At 41.6% G+C, this 22,451-nt stretch overlaps 2 protein-coding genes across 6 annotated transcripts in view; one reads left to right on the top strand and one right to left on the bottom strand.

The window, feature by feature from the left end:
- The first annotated feature begins 1,303 nt into the window (after positions 1-1,303).
- LOC139612546 (regulator of G-protein signaling 22) lies at positions 1,304-14,576 on the top strand. 2 transcript variants are annotated; one of them, XM_071468191.1, is made up of 17 exons: positions 1,304-2,145; positions 2,325-2,486; positions 3,508-3,679; positions 4,131-4,256; positions 4,440-4,541; positions 6,130-6,324; positions 6,541-6,633; positions 7,036-7,226; positions 7,389-7,551; positions 9,444-9,608; positions 11,238-11,306; positions 11,949-12,107; positions 12,361-12,540; positions 12,683-12,811; positions 12,917-13,057; positions 13,322-13,421; positions 14,097-14,576. In XM_071468191.1, the coding sequence occupies exons 1-17, from the start codon at positions 1,382-1,384 to the stop codon at positions 14,207-14,209; spliced, it is 3,024 nt and encodes a 1,007-aa protein (XP_071324292.1). In that variant the 5' UTR covers positions 1,304-1,381; the 3' UTR covers positions 14,210-14,576. The 2 variants fall into 2 exon arrangements, with proteins under 2 accessions (XP_071324292.1, XP_071324291.1); XM_071468190.1 differs by having other exon boundaries at positions 12,638-12,811.
- LOC139612544 (intermembrane lipid transfer protein VPS13B-like) overlaps positions 14,570-22,451 on the bottom strand; it is a 325,396-nt gene continuing 317,514 nt past the window's right edge. For all 4 annotated transcript variants that reach the window (XM_071468183.1, XM_071468180.1, XM_071468182.1 and 1 more), the window contains exons 62-68: positions 21,018-21,194; positions 20,433-20,603; positions 19,344-19,520; positions 17,838-17,940; positions 16,199-16,367; positions 16,017-16,097; positions 14,570-15,519 (exon numbers count right to left, since the gene is read on the bottom strand). In XM_071468183.1, the coding sequence (XP_071324284.1) occupies positions 15,271-15,519; positions 16,017-16,097; positions 16,199-16,367; positions 17,838-17,940; positions 19,344-19,520; positions 20,433-20,603; positions 21,018-21,194 (1,127 nt within the window). In that variant the 3' untranslated portion in view covers positions 14,570-15,270. The remainder of the gene's footprint in view (positions 15,520-16,016; positions 16,098-16,198; positions 16,368-17,837; positions 17,941-19,343; positions 19,521-20,432; positions 20,604-21,017; positions 21,195-22,451) is intronic.

Raw genomic sequence — 22,451 nt, 5'->3', positions numbered from 1 at the left:
TATACCTTGGCACCTTCTCAGTCTTTCCCAGAGGCTTTGCTGTACAACCAGGAGACAGGGCTGTTTGAGGTGGTGAGTGGGGCAGCTGAGCTTATCTGCAGAAGAATCAGATCAGTCCTACATCAAAGCAAATCACACCTCCTTAGCGGTAACCCCACAGTGCTGACCAGAACTACTCCTGTAGACAACCATTATACCGTCCGTGTAAGCAGTGAATCTTTCCTTTATCTGTAAATCAGTTGTTGAATATATTTGGTTTTGAGGATGAGCAGAAGTCTGTACTGTAGTTTAGAGTTTGACTCTGTCTCCTGACCTTTGCAGTGTCTGGACAGAGAGCAAGGAATTCAGTGGATCATAGAAGAAAGATTCCCCTTTTTCCTTCAAAGTGATTGCTACATTGAATACAGGTACTACAAGTGCTAGTCGATTTGTTTTTGGACCTGCCATACATACAAAAGAAATACAGTCTTAACTATATCGATATTGATTTAGGTCTTTTTATGTTGTTCACGTCATGTTATTACTATAACTTTTACAGTTTTATCAGGGCCAGGTGGTGTGTCTTATAGCTCATGCTGTTACTTGCTGTATTTGCTCATTTTACCCCATTACCTCAGCTTTGCAGCAACCTTGAGACATGCTTGCCTACTGACCTACATTTAAAAGATAACTGGCTTCGTTCGGCTGTGACACATGATCATCATTTTCAAAGAGTGTCTTTTCAGTGATTATGGAGTGTTATCCTCTAGCGGTACAATGTGGTAAAGTGTAATTATTGTCCAGCTTCTAGAGGTCCTGGTAATTGGGTTCAAGATTATTGCCCCACGTACACATTTGTTGTAGTCCACCTAATTCCTTATGCATATAGTGAGAAGCGTTACAGCCACACCTGTGTACAGATCAGATGACTGACCGACCCATGCTAACTTGCAACCTGCGCATGAAAGAGAAATAATGACAGCCCAAATTTTTAATCCTCTGTTATTAATTTATAACAATTATGTGATGCTTTCAGAAAAACACGTGTTTGTGTATTCTGTGAATAGTGTTCTATTGGTTCTCTCTGGTCTTTCCCAGACTTGCCAAGTTGTTGTTTCAATGGGAACCAAACCTCTGTATCCAGAGAAGGAAAAGCAGCTCAAGTCGAACCACCTGGTCAGCTCCACAACTGCGTTCTCCCTCCCAATTTGACAAACAAAATAACAATACATTGAAGGTCCTAACATACTCAGATTCTGAAGCAAAACAAGGTATATACCTGTGAGTTTTCTATTTGTACATCATACAAATTGTATGAGTGTATTGTATCTGTGTGCGGATTGAAGTCTAGTTATGAAGCTGAAGATACCTATGATGTTTTTTTCCTTCTTGTTCAGGGTTTATGATGATGTACAACTTTACATATCTACCCTCTGGCCAGACGGAACATAGCAATACAAATTGCAGGGAATCATCCAGATGTTTCTCCAGCTGCTCTGAGTCCAAAAACCCTTGTACCTTTTCCTCTTTGTCCTCCTCATATTCCTCCTGCTCCTCTAACCTTAAATGTGAGAAAACTAAGGAAATTGGGGGCCCACAAATTGAGCAGCGCCTCTGCTTCACAGAGCCTTCAGCTGGCAGCTCAGAGAGGCAACATCTTAAAGAGTACAGGAGAATGGATTTTGACTCTTCTCAACTACAGCTGGAGTACCTTGCTGCCAGAGTGGTTAAACAGGTTCTTAACAACACCCTGAACCTAGTGGATCATCAGAGCCAGGAAAACATTTCTGACTGTTTTAGCAAGACAGGAGACCAGGCACACTGTACCAAAACAGAGAAATCCTGTGAATATGAAGTTTGCCAACATTCAGCTAATGGAGGCAGAGAAAGACTGGAGGGGAAGAGACAGAAAGTTCAAGAAGGCAAGAGTGGGAGTAGAGTGGAGGAGAAGACAGAATGGGATAAGAGCATGGAGATGAGGAGTAGGGGCATAAACCAAGAAAATGTCCCAGATATTCGTTGCCATGGTAGCTGTTGCCAGGACAATAGACCAGGCTTGGATGCGTTCAAGGAGTTTTTGCGAGGAACACCAGGAGAAAAACTAATCAATCTCTGGATGGATATAGAAAAACTGAAAGTTATACAGCACAAAGAACGAAAGGACAGGTGAACATCTACTTAGTCTTTCTTCACTGTTGACTGATTGCTGTAAGTTTGCAATAATGGTTTGATACAGAGGTCTTAGTGGCCAACTGCAACTACAAAAACAAATACAATATTTGTCTTTTAAAAGATATAATAACAATAAAAGTATCAAATGCTGTCCAATGTGGTATTTTTCACAGGTACTTGGTCCTGATGAGGAGCCGGTACCTGCTGAGCAGCAGTCAGAGCAGTCTGAATGCAGAGCTGCTTGCCAGACTTGGGCTGACGACCTCCCCCTGCTGGACAGAAGGGAGACTGTGCTCAGTCCAGCCCTGCCTCACTGAGGCTCTGCTCCACTATTGGTGAGAGGCACATTGAACTATATTAAACTTTCAAATGTCAGTGAATGTGAAAGACCACGTTCTCATTGACTTTAATGGGAAATTCAAGTGGTGTCAGAATTTTGGGCCCCACTGTATATGTGTTTATACACATACATGTGTATATGTGTTTAAACACATTTACATACATGGGATAAATTAAAGGAAAACAGACCCAAGTGTGTTAGTGATGTGATGTTCAACCATGAGCCTCCAGAACATCCCCAGTGCTCCTTGTCATAAATTCATTAAGTGCTTTGAGCTCTATTGGAGGAATGAACAATGTCTCCCAGAGGACATTTGGTGTTTTGTTGATGACGGTGGGGAAGACTGTCCAACACGTCACTGCAAAATTTCTTTTAGAGGTTTAACCTCCTATAGGACCCCTAAAATCCCCTAAAGACCCACTAGAAACCTCCCTAAGGACTACTAGGACCTTGTAAAGGACCACAACAACCTACAACCTCCTTAATAACCACCAGAACCTCCCAAAGGCCCACTAGAAACCCTCTGAAGGACTTCTGGGACCTCTTAAAGGACCACTAAAACCTCCAAGACTCATTTGAACCTTCTAAAGGACCTCTGCAACTTTCCGAAACTACATGTAGAACCTTCTGAAAGATCACTAGAACATACAAAAGGACATCTAGAGCCTCTTCACTGATCACTACAACTCTTAAATGACTTCCATATCATCCTAAAGGACCACTAGAATCATTTTAATGACCATTTAAACCTCCTAAAACCTCTTAAACATTCTAAACAACCTGTAGAACAACCTAAGGGACGTCTAAAACCTTCCCACTGACCACCAAAACATCTTAAATGATCCTGAGAACCTCCTAAATAACCACTAGACAGGACCCCTAGCACCTTTTTTAGATTCTGTAGATAATGTGGAGGTGATGTTGTGAATTACTTATAACATCATATGGGTTATCTTTTTACCAATGCCCAAAGCTTTATATAGATAAATATCGTTCCCTCTCTCCTTCCCCCACAGGGCTCCAAGGTTCTGGAAGTCTCAGTGTGTTCGGAAAGACCGTGATGACCCCCCTACTGTGGGGCTGCGGTGGAGGAATAGCCGTCCATCACTCCACCGTGACTCTTTGACCCTGCCTCCCCTCATCCCTGACTCCTGCTTGTCTCAATCCTCCAACACTGTCCATTCACAGGTAGAAACAGTAGGTGGATGTGATAGGACTGGGTGAAAAAAAAAGTTTTAAGGTGGTAAGCAACTTGTGAACTTACACAAAAATACAGGGCACCAAAAGCTAGTATCAAATACTGTACTGTAAGTCACTTATCAAACTAAAATGCTAAACACTCATTTCTAGCTCATACTTTGTGAAGATTTGCTGCACCTTTCTGTTTTCTATCTTTTATAATTTGAGTATGTTTGGATTTTGGACTCTTGTTTGGACAAAACAAGCATTAAGGCATCACCTTCTGTTTTTCACTTTTTTGCACATTGTAAGGGATTAGGAACAGGAGAATCATTGTAAAATAACTGTATAGTTCTAGCCCTAGATTAAAGTTATTATTATTATTATCATCATTATTATTATTGTTTTATAAATTGTTGTGGTGATTGCATAAATGTTTCCTGTCTTTGTATTCAATCAGTCATACTCAGAAGTCAGAAGTCAGTTACTGGGAGGCAGAAGAATGGAAAAGATGATACAGGCTCTTTGTGTTGACTCACGTGCCGGCTGCTACTTCACACACTTTTGTGTACAATCTAGAAACCAGGTACAACGAGGACTACTGGATTTTAATGCACTAAATTGCACATTAATTCTGTATAGTCCATTATATTCAATTATGGCATCCAAGATAGCAGATAACATGTTTGTAATCACAATGTGGAGCAGTTCAGTTAAAACATTTTAAATGTGATGCGACAAACACTGATGTTCCTTTGTCCTGTCTCAGCTGTGGGAGAATGCAGTTTATTTCTGGACTGACCTGCAGCACTACCACCAGCTGTTCTATCAGGATGGGATGGACCCCTACAGAGTGCAGAGGCAGGCACAGGTCAGCGTGCACACACACACACACACACACACACACACACACACACACACACTAAATCAAGACCAAAGTTGTTCTACTGAAGATTTCATTGGAGTGTTTTCCACATTCATCTCACACTGACAACTAACTTAAGGAAAAATACTAAGCTGTAACTGACACAGATGTTAAGTTGGTGTGATAGAGACCTCATATTATCATAAGGTCATATTAGCTAAACTAAGGTCAGTTTATGAGGAAAGCATCATCTACAAAGCAATGACCCCTGAGAGATGTGTATCTTCTCTATTTTACAAATAAATTATAATGCAAAATGTGTCTGTAGAGTTGATTTAAGGCTTCAGGTTTCTGGTACCTTAGTGCATCTGTGGGTTTTTCCTGTCATAAAATTCTCCTCTTAGGATAACTTCATTTTCATTTAGCCAAAAAAATAGCAACACACTATTTCAGAAAATAAATTGTTCATGATTTCATGAATTTGTAAGTTTCTTCAACTATCACCAAGGCCATCTGTACAACATCAAATTAATTTCAACTAATGAAAAATAGTTATATTTATGTAACTCATGTTTTTATGACCAAAAGAAGTTATAGCCAATTTAAAACTTAAATTAATGCTTAATAAAGAGGAATACAATATCCAGAGTGATTAAGAGACTGCCTTTAGAGAGGACGCCAGGCAAAATGATGAATCACAATAAATCAAAATTGCACAGAACAAATGTCTTAAAATGTAATCAAAAAGGCAATGAAACAAATATTAAATGTAACATTTTCTATTACAATCCTTTTTGCACACACGCACACACATCTGACCTTTTTGCCTACTCTCTTGGCCTCCCACTCTCATTGTCCTCGCTGCTTCTCTCCACCCTCTTTACCCCTCACTAAGTGGAGAGTTTTAAACCTTCATAAAAACAAGTGAGTCAGACCCCCCTCCCCTCCAGGTCTGCGCCAGTCCAGTCACCCAGAACCACCCTGTCTTGCTACAGCTGGACCAGGGAGGAAAGTAGAGTGGTATGGTCCAGAATACCTCACAGTTAAATCAATTTTCCTTGAGTTAACCTTTAGTTCACTACAGGAATGATGTTTAGAGGATCTTTCCATAGTGTCATGGCCAACAGGGTTAAAAGACTGACATTTATGTGGTGTGATGGCAGCAGTGATGACAGATAGTGAATATTGTGTATGAGAGCACTGAACAATGGTGATGATGAAAGTGATGGCAGTGGTGAGGAGAAATGTTTCTGAAGTGATGACATTCCTCTCCTCTCCTCTCCTCTCCTCTCCTCTCCTCTCTCCTCTCTCCTCTCTCCTCTCTCCTCTCCTCTCCTCTCCTCTCCTCTCCCCTCCTCTCCTCTCCTCTCCTCTCCTCTCCTCTCTCCTCTCCTCTCCTCTCCTCTCCTCTCCCCTCCTCTCCTCTCCTCTCCTCTCCCCTCCCCTCCCCTCTCCTCTCCTCTCCTCCCCTCTCCTCTCCTCTCCTCTCCTCTCCTCTCCTCTCCTCTCCTCTCCACTCCTCTCCTCTCCTCTCCACTCCACTCCTCTCCTCTCTTCTCCTCTCCTCTCCTCTCCTCTCCTCTTCACTCTTCAGCTCCTATACTCCACATATCTGTACACTTCTGCCAGAAGGAGCATTGGTGTGGATGAGGAGACCAGGACGAAGGTGTACAACAGACTAATGCCGGCTTTTGAGGAGCTGTTTGATGAGGCTGAGGAACATGCCCTGAACATCCTGCTGCAGCCATGGACACTACTAGTCAACAGGGAAAAAGAGTCCTTCCAGAAGGTAACCATAGTACATCCACAGTTTCATTATCTTCCTTTCTATCCCTGTTTTGACAAGAACTTGCCCTGCTGAAGTGATGTGCATATGTATATGTATAAATGACTTCAACTATTAAACAAATAATAAAACAGTTGAGTCCATTGTCTATTGATTGACCAGTGGATTAATCAACTCATCATTGCAGCTCTAAGTGGCTTTATGTCTGTGTGTGTCTAGGTGTGTGTGAATGAGGAGGTGCACAGGGTTGAAAGTCAGGAGTACAGGGAACTCCAGAGTCTGTACGAGGAAACAGAGCACCGACTGAAACAGGTCAGGTCACAACAATACCACAGATTTATTAAATGTTGCTGCTCAGTTAACTCCCAATAAACACACACCTGTGAAAATAGCTAATGTACATATTAATGTGAAAATGGTCTCTTTCCAGTGTTTATGTATTGCTTAGTAACAGTGTTGATAATCTGCTGTTCCAGGTCTGTATGACTTGGCGTGAACGTTGCCATTTACAGTGGTGTCGACTGCTGTTATATAGAAGACATGATGCATGTGGCTTGAGAGCATCTAGTATTAACTCTAGCAGTATTAACTATGAGGTGATGTGATGTGGGAAAATCACATCAGCATTTTGAACCGCACCTATTTTTTTCTTGCTTGTTTTTTTCCCACCTTTTTTCTATTTCTCTGCCTCCTCCTACTGTATCTCCCCTGCAGCCGCAGCAGTCAGGGTCCATACTATCTCTCTCTCCTATTGCTTCTTCTGTTCCCTCCTCAAAGGGCCCCCAAGCACCTGACTCTTGGTCCAGTGTGTCTCCAAATTACCAAGGTTACCGTCTAGGTTCCTTACTTCGTCATCGCCATGAGATTGGGCGCTTTATGTCTTTCCTCCAGAATCATGATGCCAGGTAAACTTTGTAAAAATTACAGTATGGCCCACACCAACATATACACAGTATATTTACAGCAGTGTACTTCATATGATTATAAAAGGTACAAGATGTATATTGTACATTGCACTGAAGTTTATGTGAAAGTAAAATTTGTGTTTTAAATGTGTTTCTGCACAGTATTCATCTGACATGTTGGCTGGATTTGGAGCACTACAGGAGGACTCCTCAGAGGGACAGGGCTGTCAAACAAGAGAGATCCTCTCACATTGCAACCAAATACCTCAACAGGAAGTACTTCTTTGGCCCTGACAGCCCCGCCTCCGCAGAACAACAGAATGATGTACGTTAAGTGTTATGATGTTACTTTTTTTGAGAGACAGCGGGTAGAAACATGGCAGCCATGACATATGACATGGAAATCCACAGATGGGATGTGAGCTCCAGTTGAGGCTCAAAATACACAGGCTTCTGTGGCTCTCACACAATTTCCCACCTCCCTCCTTTAGCATTCTTCAGACTTCATACTGACAGCTCTGACAGCAGGGTGAGAAGACATGGTAAGAATTAAAGTAGAAGAGGGAGAGGAGTGTGATTTTGATCCAAGGAAGACAAAGAAGAGCTGCTCCAGTAACAATGACACTAGGATGAAATCTCTCCTGACATTTATAGTCTGAGATTAAGTTTCTGGATTCTAGGATTACAGCAGGAGGTCATTGTGTGTGAGGTTAGGATGAGTAGATGGGACATGTAGCGGTAAACCTAATTTTCTTATTTTGGATGTTAAAGATATTTATTACACTGTCATGGCAAAGAGTGTTATTTTATATGTGTTACAGGACTGTGGTTTCCACACAACCTTATCAGATAAATTCAAGTACCCCTTCACTGACACTGCTGCATGTTCCAAATGTCACTTAAAATGGTTTTAAACTGTTATTTAACTTTATATAGTAATAATAATAATAATAATAATAATAATAATAATAATAATAATAATAATGTTGCATGAAGTTGCACTAACAGGCTGCTCCGGTCGTTTGCAGTTGGAATGGCTGAAGCTCGAGATTCAATTTCAAACATTTGGATAACTGCTTCAGTCAAATATCTGATACATTAAACTCTAGCTAGCAGCTATTTATTGGTTTCTTTTAGCTAATGACAACTGTTAATCTTATACTTCTAACTACCAGTAACAGTTTCTTAACTGTTTATTTGATATGTGATTATTTCAGTCAGTTCTGTATTACTTTGAGCTCAACTGCAACATTTATGCAGTACTTTCAGCCAACTGTTCAGAATAGCTTGATAACACACTCTCACTTACAACAGGTTTTTTTTTTTCAAATAAACTGAGCTGTTGTTATTTTCTCATTTTTGGGCAACCAGAAGTAGCCACTGGGGTACAGGTACGCCTGGCTGGGAATCACGCTTACACCATGTATTAAAATAATGGCCATTAAAGAACCCTGATTTTTAGGGTGTTCTTATGGCTCACTTGATTATACCATCAAAATAATTATTATAACTGTGCATTTGAATGAGGGTGCCAATTTTAGTGCTTCTAACTCTGTAGGATTGGGTCTGGCTGCTGCCCTTCCATCTCAGCGATGGTTCTCTGCGTGAGCAACGTAGAGACTGACAGCTTTACTGCTTTGGCCCTTCACTCTTTCAATCACTCAGTCATCCAGTCACAGATTGGCCTCCTTTCATCTACTGACTCCCACTCCAATGCCACGACTGGTTCTCATTTCTGGAGCCTGCGTGTGAGTGAGTGTCTGCATGCATGCCTGTGTGCGTGCAAAATGAGATGAGAGAAAATATAAAGGAGATATAAACAGGGAGACATGGCCAGATCGATGTATGAAGACAGAAAGCAGACAGGGAAGATGAAGGGAACGCATGGATTGTGGGAATGATGAAGAGCACAGCAGGAATCAGGAAGGAGAGGAGTTTTCAGTTGGGTTTCCCACTGTGGGCAGTTTTTCTCTGAGTTTGTCCATCACCTCATATGTGCTTCATGCGGTTTTATAGAAATCTTTAGACATGTACACTCATCAGCCTCACAGACTTTCTTTAGTGTTCATATCAAACACATGGGCACACATGCGACCATCTGCATCTGCTGTGGCTTTGCCTGTGACTTCATTATGTACTCCTGTGTGTGTGTGTGTGTGTGTGTGTGTGTGTGTGTGTGTGTGTGGGGGGGGGGGGGGGGGGGGGGGGGGGGTGTAGATATTGCATCTGGCAGGTGGACTGGAGCGTCTGAAGCTAGAGTGTCTGTCAAACGTTGTTGTTGTGGAGATCCAGGACATCATCAGGAATCACATTGAGAAATCATGGCTGCCTCAGTTTCTGTCCACGGCAGAGTTCACAGAGCGACAGAAACACACACCAAAGGTGAACATCCTGATTTTTTTTTACATTTTCATTGTATTTATAGAGGGTGAAATGCAAAACCAGCTGAAATGCAACCATTAAATTTACAGATTGGTAGAGTCTGAACAGAAGTTACTTTAAGAATTTAGCTCAGTTTAGATACTTTAATTGTACTAATATAATTCTTATTAAACAAATACAGTACAGATGTAAGTGTTTTAGCCAAGCTAGCAGCACCTCTTGGTCAGCCAGGACAAAAGTGGTGGACTGACTGACCAAACTTCTCAACTACTAGATGAATTGCCACGACTGTTTGTGCAGACATCCATGGTCCGAAGAGGAATAAGCCGACTAACTTCAGTGATCCTCTGACCTGAAGGCCAAAGTTTTTATTCATCCTGAAAAACATCTTAACATCTATTTAGTGGATTGGCACCTTTCCTCTAGCAGCATCAGCAGATTTACATTTGTGGTTTTGAGTGAATTACCTCAATAATTTTGGGATGGATTGCTACTAGATTTGATATAAACATTCATGTTCCCCTCAGGATGAATTGTAATTACTTTGGTGATTCCTCAACTTTTCCATAAGCGTGTCAAGATTTTAATTCATCCAAAACTAAATAACAAATGTTAACATGCTAACATTTTAAATGTGTTAAACATTAACCTGCTAAACATCACCACATTAGCATTGTAAGCACATCGCATGTTTAAGTTAGCATTTAGCTCAAAGCACTGCTGTGTCTATGTGCAGCCTCACGGAGTCACCACTGTGAAGCCTCTGTAACAGTCATCAGTAAATGGCATATCAAGTGGTCATAGTGGTCATAAACACCCACAGCCTGTGAACATTCATTGAATGGAGGTTTTACGATGCTGTCACTTTGTTGTGTCGTGTTTGAGTGTGTTAATCATAGTTTTGTCTACTGTATACTTATCCTCAGCCTTTCTATACCTAAACACATGCATAAAGTTATTCATGTTGGTTTGATTTGAAATGCATATGACACCATTTATTTTCTGTGAGAGCATCATTCAAAGAAATTCTTCTGCTAACTCTGAGTTCTGAACTTGTATAAACTGTCCTTGTGATTAGCATTAAAGCATCAGATCTCTGCTGTGTAATGGCCTTGAGAGAGGACAGAGATGAGAAGTCAGACACGTTAGCAGCGCTGCAATGTGAGAAACCACTAAACGCTGTCACTGTCCAGTTGCTCTCTCAGGTTGCCTCATCAGGTGGTAACACAAACACCAGAGATTCTGCTGCTCGGCCTCATTATGTTATCAAGTTGACTATGTTTGGTCACATGGATCCTGTCATTAAGTAATGAGAGGTAGATGCAGTTTAGCATTACACTCTGGCGGCGGAGATGAGTTGAAGGGTGGAAAAGATGGTGAAGTGGAGGACAGAGGAGGTTGGGGGTGGGAGACAGATATGACATCAGAGAGAAGAAGATCTCTTTAAGAGGCGTTTAGATCAGAGGAAATGAAGACTGAGTGAAGGTTAAAGGTAAAAAAAATAAGTGGGAGCTTTAGTTTCTGCCAATGGCAAAGAGCAGTGTAGACCAGAGAGGTCTGAGAGGTGTTCAGTGAGCCTGTTAATCCTAGTTTATTCAGTTTCTGACTTTTGACCTTTGTGTGTGTTAGCCCCAAGCAGCAGACAGGCTCTCGCAGCACGTCTACCACCGACACGGAATGAGGAGAAAGGCCTGGAAGGTAAGGGGAAATCCTCTGGGGAGGCTGGATATTTTGAATTGAAAGAAATAAGGCATTTCCTGGCCTGAAAGCATGTGTGATTTAGTTCATGACTTGGCTTCAAGCATTGGCTTTGTCAAATACCATTTGGGCCTTGTGGTTGGTTTTCCAAATTGGATCCAGGATAAATAAGATTAAAGCATCAGCATTACTAACCTTCTTTTAATAGTCTTTGGAGTGTTTTCCATGCAGCTCTGTTCCCGTCTCCTCATCTCAGCTCCACAGTAGAACGTAGATATAAACCATGAGAGTTTCATGTTTTAAGCAGGATGATTACAGGAAGGAGTTTTCATACATGATTGTGTCTATCATCTTTATGATCATTATCTCATCACTGGCAAAGACCAGGCTTTCAGAATAAAGGAGTATCATTATCTCAGTTTTCTGTGAGCTAAGACTGTAGCTCAGAGGTCACAGACGTACTGCTGTTGTTCAAGAGCACACTGCACAATGTTTTCTTTCTTTTTATAATGTTTACACCAGTAAGCAATAATTAACTTTCATTAAATGTATTTTGCTGGAGGGGGGGGGGGGGGCTTATGTGTCCCCCCACACTTTATGTGTCCTTAAAAAACCATGAGTCCTCTGTCTGTTCCCCTGCAGGCTGACGGCTTATGGATGAGTTCCTCCAAAGAGATTCTTCTGTTTCGACAGATCTTACTCAACCCTGTCACTTGTATGCAATTCCAGCACTTTGTCTCCCTGAAGGGAGACTTCCTGGAGAACGACATGCTCTTTTGGTTGGAGGTCCAGAGGTATAAGGTAAAAAAAAAAAAATGGTGCAATGTACTTGTAGCAGTTCAGGTCTAGATCTGAGATCTTTGCCATTTTACTTTCTCTCTTCTTCCTTTTCTCCCTCCATTGTTAGATATAAAATTTAAAAATGTATCTTTAATTTTATTCTTTTCATGCTTCACGTCTGTCAATTAAACTGATAAATCATTTTAGGAGCAGAGGGAAAAGTTTCACATGCTACCTTTCATTTCTCCTCTGTCCCCTCTCCTCCTGTATGAAGGACCTTTGTCACTCTCACAGTGATGAAGCCACCATCCAGCACAAGATCTCCACCATCATCAACTGTTTTATCAACTCATCCATGCCCCCCAGCCTGCAGATAGACATCCCTCCTGAACAGGCCCAGCACATTCTGGAGAAACGCCATGAGCTTGGCCCTTACATCTTTAGAGAAGCACAGGTTGTGTGTGTGTGTGTGTGTGTGTCTAAGACAATGTTTGCTTTGTATGGTTTCCTGTTGTTTGCTTTATGTGACTGTCTTTGTTCTGTTTGTGTAGATGTCCGTGTTTGGTGAATTGCTGAAGTTCTGGCCCGAATTTCAGGATTTGAGCAGCAGTGTCGAAGAGGAGCAACTCCTTCCTCTACTGAAGGAGAAACGAGTCAAACACAGAGCCCGAGTGAGAAGACAGAGGAGGGAAGAGGAGGAGGTGGATGAGAGGGGGAGAGCCCAGGTGAGGAACCAAAGGAAAATAAATAAGAGTTAAAATAATGTGATTATACAATTTCTAATATTACTGCAACATTAAAATCTCTATTCAACCCGATTTCTTGTACAGGAAGAGGGAGAGTCAGAGGAATCCAGAGAGGAGGAGGACACAGATGATGACATGGATGATGTAGAAGAACAACCAGAAGGGAGAAGTGGAAAAAAGCAGTGGCGGACACAGAGCAGAGTCCTGCTGACTCCCACACAGCCAGTAAGCAGCACTCTGATGTTCCTCATTGGGAAACATGATGAAGATAGAGCTGAAGATGTGTTTGTGTAAAATATCTTATATAAAGAAAGTCGAACCAAATTAAATGATTTCATTTGGTAACTATCTGAAAGTTCAACATATTAAAATGAAAACTGCAGTGATGAAGATAAACTCAATTACAGCATGGAGTCTCATCAGTTCCAACCACAGACTATAAAGGCAATCCTCTAACTGAAGCCTTTTTCTAATCTCGTTTTCCCTCAGCTGTCGTGGTCCTACTCCAAGTACATGGCAGCTCTGAAGAGAGAGGAGGTGCTGCTGAGGAGAAAGAGTCAGATGGAAGCATCTTTCTCCACAGCCCCAGGTATATATATACACACACACACACACACACACACACACACACACACACACCCCCCTCCCTTTTCTCTCCCAGTGCTCAGTGAAACTCTCATATTCAACACTTTTGACTACTCTCTGCTGGAGAAAGACTGAGTAGTTAGAATAAACTCAGGAAACCATGACACTGAGATGTTACTGAAATGTTCCCACGGTAAAATTCAAGCTAAATTTTCAAGGCTGTGATGTTACTTGGCAGCTGAAACCAAAACATTGTCAGACCGACCCCCTCCACATGTCAGACCTATCTCATTATGTGGAACTCCAGCCAAAACAGCCACTTCAGCCTGTCCATTAAGTGTCAATACTCTGTGCAGGAGTTAGTCAGAGTCTACACTGTGTGGATATGGAAGTGAAGCGTGATGCTAGTGCAGAACTTAGTTCCAGTCCATAATGAATGAGGAGAAATGGAAATGAAGCATAGTGCAAATAGTGTTTCAATGGGACAGTATAGAGGAGAAATACTTTTGAGAACACAGGTGGAACTCATCGCTGTTTCTTAGTGGAGACAAGCTCAGTGTGAAGGCCTGAGAGAACATGTATGACCAATATGGAGAAAAGTTCACAGTTGAGTAGGGAGGTGTTTTATGATTTACACTGAACTCATTAAGTGATTCATGTCCTTCTCTCTCCCCTGCAGACTCCGTCTCTTACTGCAATGTCAAGTCAGCAGGCAGTAAGCACAGCCACAGGCAGTCACATTGCTCCTCAACAGCAGACAGTAAACAGTGTAACAGACATAACAGGAAGTGAACGATGCTTTTTCAGTGGCTTGACACCTCACTTTGCCTCCAAAACCTAATTCACTCTCATGCTTTGCTGCAGGGGTAAGAGCCAGCAACATGAAATGAAACCAAAGTGTGAGAGCTGACTGAAAGTGTTATTGGAGCATGATGAGTGACAGTAGAGCTGCCACTGATATTTTGATGACAATGAAGAAGTTTGGGTTTACAGATGATGTAAGAATATTTTTCAAACCCACTAGAACAAACCAACTCTTCATCCATTTTGCTTGAGTTTCACTAGTTTCACTGATGTAAAGACAAATGTAACTGACTCTACTGGTATTTAGATTTCTTTTCTGAAATAGCACACAATGAATGACACTTCATATAATTGTTCAATATTTTTATTAAAACATTTCTATATTAATATCCATTTATATACATTGAAGGCAATAGACTTAAATTGCACATAGAACTCAATGGTGCAACAATAAAAAAGGCAACAATAACATGTTGGTATCAGTGTTTATCATCTATAAAAACATTTTGGTTGACAGCTGGTATCTTTAGCATCTATCAACATGTATGAAATATTGCACTCAACATTGGCATGAGACAGTTTCTGAATGTAAACACCAAGAGCTTGTTCTGCAGAGTGAAACAGTGCAGATAGAAATGAAACAGATCTAAGTGACTCCTGTTTGTTGTGCATTTCCATCTGCAACACTGAAGAGGTTTCACACTGCCTGAACAAGCCCTCATTTTAGGTTGACACATATCTTATGTTTTAGTGTTGAATACAGTGTATGCTCATTAAAATGTCCTAACATAAGAAATCTTTTAACTGATCTGTTGATGTGACTCTAAACCCTCAGTTTGTTGTATCAGTAAAAATATATCTTTCAAAGGCAATTCATAAGAATTCTCTACAGTCTAAGGCATTGATGACCAGGTGGACTTAAATATAAGAAAGTGTTATTTTGCATAAATAGTAATCTTTTAGGGATTTTTTAAAAATTAAACTTGGAACAAAGGACTGTTCTTATATGTAATCAATCTCAGAAAGCCACTAGTGTGTGTTTGTGTACATCAGTGGAATCCGATGTGCAAGGCTTTATTCTTCACCATGTTGAACTTGCTGACAAACACCTTGGTGAATGCGGGATCCACCAGGTAGTGGTAAGACTTGGTGACGGAGGGTGGTGGCTCTGCAAGTGTCACCAGTGGCTGCAGCTGGAGGGAGGCGGCAGAGGGGGAGAGAAACTGGGAGGCTCTTGTCACGTAATCCACCAGCCGCCGATACTGCTGCTCTGACAGACGCTCACGAACACCATCGCCCTGAGCAAGAACACACAGATGATTCCCGTTGCACTGGGCCTAATTCTACCGCGGGTGGTGTCCAATCATGTGCCATCAAGGACACATGGTAGTGTTGTGTGAAAGTAAGTTCTCATGACGACCAACTACAGCAGCTGATTTAACCTTGGTGAAAAGAGGTGTACCACCGACATATAAGAAGAGTTTTATCAGTGCCTGGTTACTGGCCCTTGACAAATCAGCTGTTCAATGTTGTGCCACCTTAATACTAAACCAACTTAGATAAATGAAGATAAAATCATTTACAATTCACAAGTGTCTAAAGGGGTTGTACTGACATAGGGTGACATGGAGGAAAATGTATTGATCTGCTAGTCTTATTGTGATATTAAAGCATAATTGGTATCTGAAAATATTGAAGATACTTGGCCCACAATATACTGGCAAATGGCAAACTACCAATATGATTGTTTTCCACTATGTGACCCTGTGTAGCTCCATCACTGTCAGAGTCTCACCTCTGCATCACTGGTGACCGTCTGCTGCTGTAAGGTGAGGGTGAGCTGGCCTTGATGTCCTGGCTCTTGTTCACACTCCACCTGCAGAAGACAGGAGACTGTTACAGTGACTGTTTTTCAGTCAGGTCAGGAGATTCCTGATGTGTGTGGAACATCTTTTCTCCCTGACCACTGTCATTTACCTCTGTGATGGGGAAAGCCTGCTGCTGTGTGTCCTCACTGAGACTGACCACAAACAGCACCTCAGAAGTGAGCAGCAGACAGCCGGCATGCTCCTGACCCGATCCACTCACAATGGTCACCTCCAGGGCCATGTGGAGCTCCGGTCGCCCCAGAGACTGAAGCATCTTCCTGTGGTCAGAGAGGAGAACAAGCAGGGAGGGATATACAGTGTAAACAAGTTATGATATACTCACTACTTAGTTGGAAAATACAATCAAATATTAAAAATAAGGCCTTTTTATGCTTAATCAACATGTTAATTGTAGGAAACAATCACTTCCATGTTACTCTGTGAATATATTGTGTGTATGTAGTGTGTGTAGTTACACAGTTAGGCATAACTTTTAACTTCAGGTATGAACTTCCCCTATAAACACAAGACCACACAAAGTGTCAAACTAACCTCAACACACAGGCAAGTGACTATACGTGTCTGCATACATCCTGTAATTTACATGTTTACATGCTCTGTGCATGGCTCCTATTACACACATGTCCAGCAGGAACATGTGTGTGCAGGAAGTGAAGTGTTCAGTCATGTTCCTCTGACAGTTTATTTACTTTGGAAAGCAGGTGCATTGCAGAGCAGATGTTGAAGCAGCCACAGTAGGGACAGTTTGGTTCTGTTCAGTGTTACTCTGCTCAAACACCGCTCAAGTGTCTGGGCTACCTGCAGTAGTAAAAGTAAGTGATGGATGTCTGATGGAAACCAGTTTGACTGCAATGCAGTATAAATGAAACCACAGGGGAGCATTATCTCAGCATTCATGTTTTTTTATGCTTTTTTCATCTTCCTCTAACGTCAGTACAACAAACTGCTAACCCCTCGGGTGACGACAGCTAAAGTGGAACGTCCTGAATTAATGTTGTTTTTAAAATTTGGCCTTTGTCCTCATGGGACAACGACAGCCACTAGAAGTAAATGTTTGAACGCTATGGAAACCAAACTGTAGAAAATGCATTATAAATGCCATAAAGGCCTTTTCTATAGCTCCTGATAACCTTCTGGACACACAGGCCTCTTATAAATTTTTATGATTTTTTTAAGTGTTTCCCTGTGAGAGTGCACTGGAACCTCTGATCTGTAGATACAGCTGCGCTTCAAGCCAATGTTTCTTTACGATGCTGCACCCAAAGTTAACCTTCTGCTTGGCACAACATGTGACCTTTGTAAACTGAGTCTCCAAACCATTGCAACATACAAAGAAAGATGTTCCTCCTCCATCTGAAGGCACAGGGAAACATCTCTGGATAGACTCACAGTTAAACATGAAGAACAATTTTAGCTGGCGGCTTTGGCAGAGTGCTTATAAAAACCTTTTAACATGGCTCGATGAGAACAAGGGAGGGCAGGCTGGCTACCATGTGTGGGATCAAGGTCAAACATCTTTCCAGACTTTTTTTTTTTTTTTTAAGAAAGTGGGTAATAAACTCTCCAAGGTTGTTTTAAACAAGACAGCAAAAATGAGGAGAGAGAACAGCAGATTGTAGAGAGAGTCCAACAAAAGCAGAGGCAAGAAAACCTGCCATTTCTTAAGAAGACGTGGACAAACGTAAAGATGGAGCCTGCAGGTTTAATGAACAGCTCCGGGTTCATACCAGACATATTTAAGGTGGCTGTTTGGGGCCTGAGCCGACTTCTCCTCTATAGGCAGGTAGAGCTGTTTAGGAAGCTGCCACAGTCCTGCTCCATGAAGGATCCCTGTTAGGAGAGACAGTCAGCACATACATTTACATACAACGTCAAATCAACAAGACAGACTGGTGCCATACTAACTTAAATGTTACAACAAGCTGATAAATTAGATGGGAAAGAACATTTCTGTCGGTGTGAGAGTGTACCTTATGACAAAGTAAACTTCATAAAGAACACATGATTAGGCTGATTCTGTGTGTACATGTCAGAGTGAGTTCATAACTCGTGTGCGTGTGGTCAGTTTTCCTTATTCCACTTTAGCTGTCAGCGGAGCAGCAGCAGCAAAGAGCCAGTGAAGTCATCAAGTAGTTAAAGCAGAGCCATAAAGAGCACAGTGAGGTCCATTAATGATGTCACTGCATCGATACTCTGCAACACTCTTTAGCTCTGAGTGAGTGTTTGGGAGAGTGTGTTTCATAAGAGAGGATGGAGTGTGACAGAATTACATCACAAATCAACGCAGTTGATCTCCCTGTATTAACATCAGATTGAGTTTTTTGTGTCTACGTTGTCAGAGTGAGTAGAGATGTGTGTGTTTCTGCTGAGGCTGCATGTGTATGGATGAGTTTGTGTTTGTGTGTCAGCTTAGAGGAAGAGATAAATCAGAGCCAGGTCCCCGGGGAGTCACTGCTCTTATATGGAGCTGCTCACCTCGTTGGTAGTTTATGTGCTGTAGCCAAGATCTGTTAGCATCTACACGCACCACCCTCAGACCCACCTCTCACCCCCAACCCTATCTTCTGGCCCCAATAAAACACTAACTCCAGAGGCCATAACTGCCTGAATGTGCACAAGATTGTGCATTTATGATTGGGCATATGTGTGTGTGTGGGTGTCAGGGGGTCTTTCAGCAGCTCTCTCCTGGGACCTGCACTACTGAAACAAGTGGCTCCTGTCTGAGGCCAAAAGGTAAAAAGGCCGAGATCGTCCATCTATTTACGATTTTCCTGAAACATTAATTCATATGTGTTTATCAAACTACTGATGCTTAATTCTCCTTGGAAAGTTGTACATAATGGCAGTTTTAATGTGCTAATGTAATAATGTGCTAATGATGTGAAAGTTTGCATCTCTACATCAGAGATTAGCATTCATTGGCAAATGTGATTTTAAGGACTGTTAAGTTGAATTAACAAATTTCAAACACGCACAGTTTTCTTTGCTTGATATTTCCCCACAAAATGATGGCGCTCCCTTCCAGACACCAAAACAACAAAAACCTACTGAACAGAAGATGAAGCTATCAGCTTTCTATGGACCTTAGAGTTTGTTTCCAAAGTGTGTTAATCATGTTTGTATTGTTCTCAGTGAGAGCTATGCTAATAACTTGTCGAGTAATTTTCTCGACAACACAGCCTCTAAAGAAAAACATAATGACTTCACTCAACATGGTGTCATCTAGAACTCACCATATCCAGTCTGGGACACCAATTCAGCTGCTCCCCCGATAGGCTTGGTGAAAACACCCACAATGCCTTTCCCCACTCCAGAGATGACCCCTTTGGCCTTGCTACCAGCTGAGCTCTGAATCTCCCAGTTCCTCTGGAAGTTCTGCATGGGCTGGTCCACAATCCCTGCTATCGCTCCTGCAGAACACAGGATAAAGTCTTTCTTCATCTGATGTGCTTTGTTTATAAACACCAAATAAAAGGCTTTTATAATAATGCAAGATGTGGATCATAAAGGGACATGGTAGTGATGTTAATTCAGTGAGACATGGGAAACAGGGTGAGACACACAGAATCATATATAAGAATCACAGGAATTCAGACACACATGATTCAAAAAAACATTCATTGTTATTCTGCGTTACAGAAAATATCTGACCATTCATTTTATGCATTACACAGATGTTGTGATTTACAGTGCATCTCAGAAATTATAATCCACTGTAACCCAGAGATGCGAGCAGCTGTTTGGTTTCAATGACAATATGCTCAGTGTGTGTTTGAGTCTGAGGGTTTTACTGCCCTCTGGGTGTTTATTGAGTCCCTGCTGTGCTGTCTCCACTGCTCCGTCTCACAGCCCTCTGTAACTGTGCACAACCACAGTGTGTGTGTGTCTTTGGACAGCAGATGAAATATGTGTGTGCAGAACACGTTTCCATACATATCAAGCAAGCTGATGGTGACGCAAGAGGGATGATGATACTGTATATCAGGCTGGAAGATAAAAACTAACACAAAACAAAAATATCTGTATGTTTAAACAGAGGTGTTTCATCATTTATTCATTTATTACTTGTTACGATTCTTTTTGATGAAACCCAACATTGTTTTCTAAAAATCTGGGTAACTACTTCAGTGACTGACAAAACTGTATTATTGTTTCTGACATTTGTGCCATTTCTGGTTCAAAAAAATAAGTGACAATGTGCAAAAAATGTGATTACTTTGTAATACTGGAATTACTGATTAGCAATAATCAATGCAAAAGTCACAAATGTAAAATTGATGATATCACGAGAGGCCTGTGAGTGATACTGCATCCCCACTTACCTAACAAGCTGATGCCCAGTCGTGACAGGCCCTGCCTCAGTCCGTCCCCAAGGCTCTCTGGGAGCTGTCGCCTCCACTCCTCCTGCCTGGTGTAGTGCTCCTCATCCAGAGACAGGCGGTCCATGTTCCTGGCCAGACTTGTTGCTAAGTTGGTGATGGACGTCAGCGTACCTGAACACAGATGGGCCAAGTTCAAATTTGCTGCTCAGAGTTTCCAGTGACATTATGAATACTGCCAGTGGAGGGTCCTGAAGTCATTATAGTGACTCACGATACTCAGTCAGAGAGTAAAAAAAATATTTAGATATTGAGTAGATATATTTAGAGACTGAGTGCTTGATCAAGGTTACTTTGACTCCAGCTCTTGGATATTTACTTTCTTTAATTTGATTAACTTCATTCACTACACGGTTCATGGTTTATGTTAACTGACGTGCCATCACTGCATGATGAATGGAAACTGTTTATCTGATAATAAACGTGCTGTTTCAGTCTGGGAGAAGATTTAAAAGACAAATGTTAATTTTTAGGACACAAATCCAATAAATAAATAAACCAAACAAAGACTGTGAATGTTGGTGTTACCTTTTGAGATATGTTTGACGAAGGAGGTGGTCCCTCTGGACACCCCGCTGACAAAGGCTCCAGGTCCTCGGGTCAGACCCTCATATGGGAGGCGGAAGAAATCAGACACGCCGTTACCAATGCTCCGCACAAGGCTGGCAGGACTGCCAAGGATCTCCAGAGACCCCACCACCCAACCTGAGACAGGGGAACATCATCAGAGGGTCACATTTGGAATAATAACACTAGAGTACTGCAGGCAAATATGTTCGTGTATGATGTGTTTGAATAGGAAAACTGTACTGTTTGATAGTATGTAATCAATCTAATGCTGGGAGATTTGTGTTATACTCATTTATCAGCAGTATCAGAAATATTTATTTAACTCTTTATCCCGATGAGCCTTTAACAGAGGGAATTTATCAACTATTCTGAAGTGCAGTCGATCTCCATTTCCTCAATGCTGTAAGACATTTTAGCTGACAGTTACTGAACAGCCTTTGTTCTGTTTTCTGGAGAAGCTTCAACTTACACTGTGTTGTTTTTGGAGGAAGCCATGTAAAACACAATGTACAGAACATACTGTATAATCCCACAATCATTTTGTACATATCTGAAATGAGTTTGGCTTTTAACAGACATAAAAAGAAATACATCTGGAATGCCTACTCTTAATAGGACCATTCAACATATCAGCCAGTGGAGCAAACTCACTTTCATTATCTTTTTCATGCCAGAAACAGTTTGGAGTGAGTGAGTTTCCCAATCAAAACAACTTACTGAATAACTACAGCCACAGAATAAAATGCTTCACAGAATGATTACATGTTTAACACAGTGTTAATCAGAGTAAAAAAGGTTCACAAACACATGCACGGATACATATACACTCCTGCACACAGACATACACACTCCTGCATGAAGTCACACATGTGCCAGAGCTAGATTTACAGTCTCATACTATCTCACTTCTCTCATTCAACCGTAGAGTCTCCTTCAGGTGGCACGGCTCATTGATATTTATGCACTGACAATTGCATCACAAAAATCAAATAGCCATTTCTCAACGCTCTGTTCTTATTCTCTGTCAATTTGCTCTTGACTGATGGACTCTAATGGGAGGTAACCAACTCCAGTGGGACCGAGTGGTCGTTTCTGTTTTACATGGTCTCCCAGTTGTGGTTTGGGTAAAGCATGAAGTCCTGACAGGAGCTGATGTTTACAGGGCTGAGTCATGCTTTTAAATACACACATGCACATGCACATGCACATGCACATGCACATGCACATGCACATGCACATGCACATGCACATGCACATGCACATGCACATGCTGGAGAGTATGCGTAGACAGAGAAATATCCATATGTCTATAAGTCTTTGCATGTGCAGACCATGGATTTACGCCTGTGGTGTATGTGTGGTTGTAGTACCATACATCCTAAAGCTAATCAG

This window comes from Trachinotus anak, unplaced genomic scaffold, assembly GCF_046630095.1.
Source record: "Trachinotus anak isolate AG129_WGS33_773 ecotype Australia unplaced genomic scaffold, CSIRO_AGI_Tana_v1 ptg000032l, whole genome shotgun sequence".
Lineage (NCBI taxonomy): Eukaryota > Metazoa > Chordata > Actinopteri > Carangiformes > Carangidae > Trachinotus > Trachinotus anak.
The sequence above is the reverse complement of the archived record's forward strand: the minus strand, read 5'-3'. Positions and strand labels throughout refer to the sequence as shown.

Excerpts from the sequence above, each read along its gene's own strand:
- LOC139612546 (XM_071468190.1), top strand. The coding sequence starts at position 1,382 with ATGATGATGTACAACTTTACATATCTACCCTCTGGCCAGACGGAACAT. Across the intron at positions 2,487-3,507 it reads GAGGCTCTGCTCCACTATTG|GGCTCCAAGGTTCTGGAAGT; the intron begins GTGAGAGGCACA and ends CTTCCCCCACAG. Across the intron at positions 7,227-7,388 it reads CTCCAGAATCATGATGCCAG|TATTCATCTGACATGTTGGC; the intron begins GTAAACTTTGTA and ends GTTTCTGCACAG.